General features: G+C 38.2%; 1 protein-coding gene across 3 annotated transcripts in view; it reads left to right on the top strand.

Moving 5' to 3' along the window:
• Window positions 1-3,507: 3,507 nt before the first annotated feature.
• The window catches only part of LOC103464833 (cyclin-D1-binding protein 1 homolog), a 14,448-nt gene continuing 13,086 nt past the window's right edge, over window positions 3,508-4,869 (top strand). The window contains exons 1-3 of one of the 3 annotated variants that reach the window (XM_008409201.2): window positions 3,508-3,587; window positions 3,825-3,895; window positions 4,080-4,161. In XM_008409201.2, coding sequence (XP_008407423.2) covers window positions 3,569-3,587; window positions 3,825-3,895; window positions 4,080-4,161 — 172 coding nt within the window. In that variant the 5' untranslated portion in view covers window positions 3,508-3,568. The remainder of the gene's footprint in view (window positions 3,588-3,824; window positions 3,896-4,079; window positions 4,162-4,869) is intronic. The other 2 variants (XM_017304705.1, XM_017304706.1) reach the window with 2 other exon arrangements.

Genomic DNA, 4,869 nt, shown 5'->3' with positions numbered 1-4,869 from the left:
AGGTTTCCACTTTTCTCTCCTGCAGCTGGACTCACTCAGAGGAAGCTGCTAGTTTGGTCTGAAGGTGAATCTGATCGTCTGGGAGTCTCTCTGCCAGAAACAACGATCACAAACTGTTTCCTGCTTTAGTTCAGCTCCAATTGAGGTGTGTCTCATTTCAAAGTCCAGAATTCAACTTTTAAGCTTCTATAAAACTCACTGATTAACAGGTTAGATTTTTCTCTGTGTAGATCAGAAAGATGGTAAAATAAACTTTAACATGAGCTGCAGTTGTTTGGTTCTTACTAACATTGGTTAACATGAACTTCATTCAGTATTAATTAGACAAACTCAGTTGTCAAAGAAACTTTTTCATGATCACTATTAGTCCTGATGTGCTGTTTATACTCAATGCTTTGGTCACTGAAATAGACCAGTGTTATTTTTATGACACAAAAATGAAAATAAAAAACTCCATTAAGAACCAAAAGAGATGGTGGAAGATAAATCTTCAGAACCTTTTATAACAAATCAAACGGGGGATGATCCATCTCTGCAGAAGTCAGAACCTCCTGAAGGCTGTTTGTTCTAGTTGGAGCCAGGAGTCAATGGCCGGTTTCGCTCTATGAAGAATGTTGGCCGTTCATTTACTGAAACAAACTGAGACATCACTGCTGAAACCGACCCGGATCAGCGCCTCCACTGGAAAAGAAACGTTTGTTAAAAACTGACAGATGAAGAAACTTCTCCTGGTTTATGAGAACAAATCAGTTCTTATCTGCGATTTATTGATTATTTGAGGGTTTCACCTCTTTACCATTATATAAGTCACTGTAAGACATAAAAAGTTATATTTTCAACATCTATGAAAATAGATACTAAATAGATGTTAAAAATAATGCTCCTTTGTTTACTTCCAGAAACGTTTTGCAAAAAAAAGACCACACAAACTTTGATATTTACTTGACGCACAGCTTATTTTAAATAAGGTGATTCTTATAACACGGTGTTTATTATTCCTCCAAGATGCATATTCAACCAGAAGTTTACATACACCCAATAAAAAGACACATTCACACTGAATAACAAGCAAACTTCTCCTCTTTTAGTGTAGAATCATCAAAATTATTTCTATTTGCTAAATGTCACATTTATGAACCTGTTTATTAATAGCTATGGTCGAAAGAAAACTTTGAGACCTTCATTTCAGAAAGTTTCTGTGGTCTTATTGATGAAGACCACAGGAGTCCAAATCCAGTCCAGGGTCCAGTCCTGCAGCTTCTGGATGAATCACTTCTCCAACACCTGGATCAGATGGATACCTTGTCACTAGATTTCTGCAGAGCTGAATGATGCTGACGAGGGAACTTGGTTCAGGAGTTGGAGGAGACATGTATTTAAAGGCTGCAGGATGGTAGATCTGGAGGACGGGAGGTGGTGAGCAGGACGCATTAGAGTACTCTAACCCAGTGTTTTTCAACCACTGTTCCGCGGCACACTAGTGTGCCGTGAGTGATCGTCAGGTGTGCCGTGGAAATTATTCAATTTCACCTAAGGTACCGTAATTTTCGGACTATAAGCTGCTATTTTTTTTTCTAAGCTTTGAACCATGCGGATTGTAGCCCGCTGTGGCTTTGCTGTGTATTTTTTTTCAACCACCAGGGGGCTCTCTAGCAGGAAGTGAATCATTAGAAGTCAAAATTGTAAATCAAAAGAAGAACGTGCTAAATTTTCAACCTGTTCAGGGGTATTTTTGAAGTGGACATGTTAAGTGCAATTTGAAATAAGAAATGTAAAATGTGATACAAATGTATTTTTGTGTTTATTTGATTCCTATTCAAGAGACTTTGATAAAAATGACTATATATGTAATATCGACTATACAGAGTATCTTTGTTTACATTTTTGGTTGGTGGTGTGCCTCGAGATTTTTTCAATTAAAATAACGTACCTTGGCTCAAAAAAGGTTGAAAAACACTGCCTAACCCTGACTCAGTAGTGGTAATCTGTTGGACTTTAGCAGAGAACCCAGAAAGCTTTTCAACTCTGCTGCCCAAAACATAAATGCATTTTCTTAACTAATGTATCACCATTGGAGACACAGATGTTCAATTCCATTTTTCCAATGACCCAAATAAAACTTGAGTTGCTGTCTGACTTAAGGAAAAATAAATGGATTTTCCAATTTAATGCATAATTCTTCCCTTTTAAGCAGATATTTTATTATTATTATTATTATTATTGTTCATCATAAAAATATGTAGGAGCAAAGAGCTGGATTTATGTCTTAGTATTTCCATGAAAGTAATAAATGCCAATCAAAAAATAAAAAAACAACAGTACAAGTAAAACTGGTTTTATGTCCAGAAACACAGCGATCAGTTCATGAAAAGCAACAGTTCAGCAACTTCACAAAGTTTTCTTTCTCTCCATTTATGACCTGAGTGATGAAGTCTGAACCTCACCCATCACTTTTCCTGCAGTTCTGCTCAATCACTCACTGATCCCTCCATATTAAACAGGAATCCAACATCAGTTCAGTTCAATCTGATCAATAAGGTTTCATTTGGACTTTTTGTTCTTCATGCTGAGAACATCAGAGCTGCTGTTTGATCACTGAGATCTTCATCGGTAAGAGTTTTACTTTATGGAAAGTGCTGAAGTATGGAAGCATCTTGTCAGTGAAGGTGTGTGTGAAGGTGTGTATGTGTGTGTTAGTATCCAGATCAGAGAACGACAGCTTTCCTCCGTCCCAGTCCAGATTCACTCTGATCCTCTGGAGTTTCTTCTGGACTGAAAGAAACGTGGGAGAAGCTGGTGGAGAATATGCTGCATATTTACCATCAATGAACAATATAAATAAAAATCCAGACTCTAGCTTTCCCTTCCTCTGGACAGACTCTTCTATCACACCAAGTTCCCAGTCTTCACTGTCTCCAACATCAACATCCCAGCTGTGGTCCCCTGAGTTAAAACCCTCAGAGCTCAGAACGGACCAGCATGAACTGAATCTCTCTGGATTATTAGGAAGCTGCTGTTTCTCTCTGAAAGTCAAACTGGTCAGATCTTCAGACAGGATGACCTTTGACCCAGCAGTGTTTGGGTCCAGAACCAGGGGAGTGTAGGTCACCATATCCTTCATGTTGCTCCAGATGTTGAAGGCCAGGTTGCCCAGATGTTTGGCCTGGTCTATCAGAGCTCCTGAGGGNTATTTACGATCATCAGCCAAATTCATCTTTGACAAGAGGTTTACATGAAGTGTGCCAAACAGCTCCTAAAAATCCACTTTGAAAAAAGAAAAAACTAAAACTAAACGGATCAAAATACCTTGATTTTTATTTTAAAAATTTGTAGCTGCTGAGTTTGCTGGTAATTAAAAATATTAGATTGGTGAATATGTAAAAAAAAAAAAATCAAAAACAATTTAACTTGTATAGGTGGGCCTGTCTCTGCTTCTATTTTATTATGTGTTTGATGCTTAGTACAGAAACATGTTCTTATGAGGTAGAATCAAGTAGAAAGAGTGTTCTCTGTATTGTTTCCTCTAGATGGAGAATCAGTTGATCACGGTGGAGCAGTAGATCTCTCCATGTTCTGGGAATCTTTCAGTTGAGTTTTCTCAACAAATCTACATTTTCTAGACCCCATGTAGCTTAAAGTGACCTCCCATCTTCTGACTGACCATCTTTTGTCACAATAAGATGAGATATACAATGCCAGTTGTTTCAGAACAGTGCTCATTTACGACATTTTATCATCACACATTATTGTTCATTACAATAAAGCATTTCTTTTCTGTTAAATACTTCGAAAATGTTGCCAAACTTTTCTTCCCTTTTTCTCAGACCAGGGAATGATGGTTGGGTCAATGCTGCTTGGCATGGGCTTCTCAAAACCCCCTCAGCTATCTTTACAAGTCAGTTTGCTATTTTCAACACAAATTTTCGTATCTGCACAAAATTCTGCTTATTCATTCAGGCATCATCTAAAAGCATCTAATTGTTACAAGTTGTTAGTTTTAGGAATTCTGTTGATTTTCTGCATGTTGAACAACCATATAAACTTATTGTCTCCTAAAAACAAACTTGCTTATCTTGCAGGATGGAGAAAATCGGGTAGAGTCTGTTTTGAACAGCATTCAGGCTCTGAGTGAAGTTTATGACCGCCTTCACAAAAACCAAGGTGACTCTTAAACTGTATAAAGTCTGATTTTTATTTGCAAAACAAAGTAGATCTGATTTACAAACGAGCAGAGTTAGATAGTAACTAGTTATATTTACTCAGGGATGAAAGTAGGCGGGTACGGTCAGGTACTGCGTACCCCTAAAAGATTTAGCGGGGGTACGCAGTACCTGCAAGAGAGGGGAGCGGCTGTATGCTGTGAAACATCAACGGGTTCACTGAGCAGTCGTGACTGATTAGTTTTTCAACAACAATCTAAAACACGACTTAATCAGTTAATAAATAACTTTTTCCCCATTTCATATTGTTTCTGAACTGTTCGTGCTTTGCTAGATCAGGGCTGCAACACGTCGACCGCGGAAGGTTTTGAGTCGATCTCGGCATTAGGTGACAAACTGAACGCAGCCAGGAGGCTGAGAGCAGCACGTCCTCCTCTGACTGGCTTATCAAAACGTTCATAACTTAACAAAAAAAAGTCAACAAAACGTGTTCAAATTAATGACCCAACAAAAATAATAATCTGTGGTTGTTTCTACAAGGTGTTGCGCAATTCTGTGCGTTTCGCTTCCATTACCAAAATAACTAGCAGAGCAGGAGTTTAAAATGAACTAATCATCCGCTGCTGTGTTCAGGGGAGCGCTTATTAATAATCGCAAAAATAAATATCCGGCCTGAAAACCTAATATCGTGACGGACTAAAGCCGTTTT

The sequence above is a fragment of the Poecilia reticulata genome, linkage group LG5 (genome assembly GCF_000633615.1).
Source record: "Poecilia reticulata strain Guanapo linkage group LG5, Guppy_female_1.0+MT, whole genome shotgun sequence".
NCBI classification, from domain to species: Eukaryota; Metazoa; Chordata; class Actinopteri; order Cyprinodontiformes; family Poeciliidae; genus Poecilia; species Poecilia reticulata.
The sequence above is the reverse complement of the archived record's forward strand: the minus strand, read 5'-3'. Positions and strand labels throughout refer to the sequence as shown.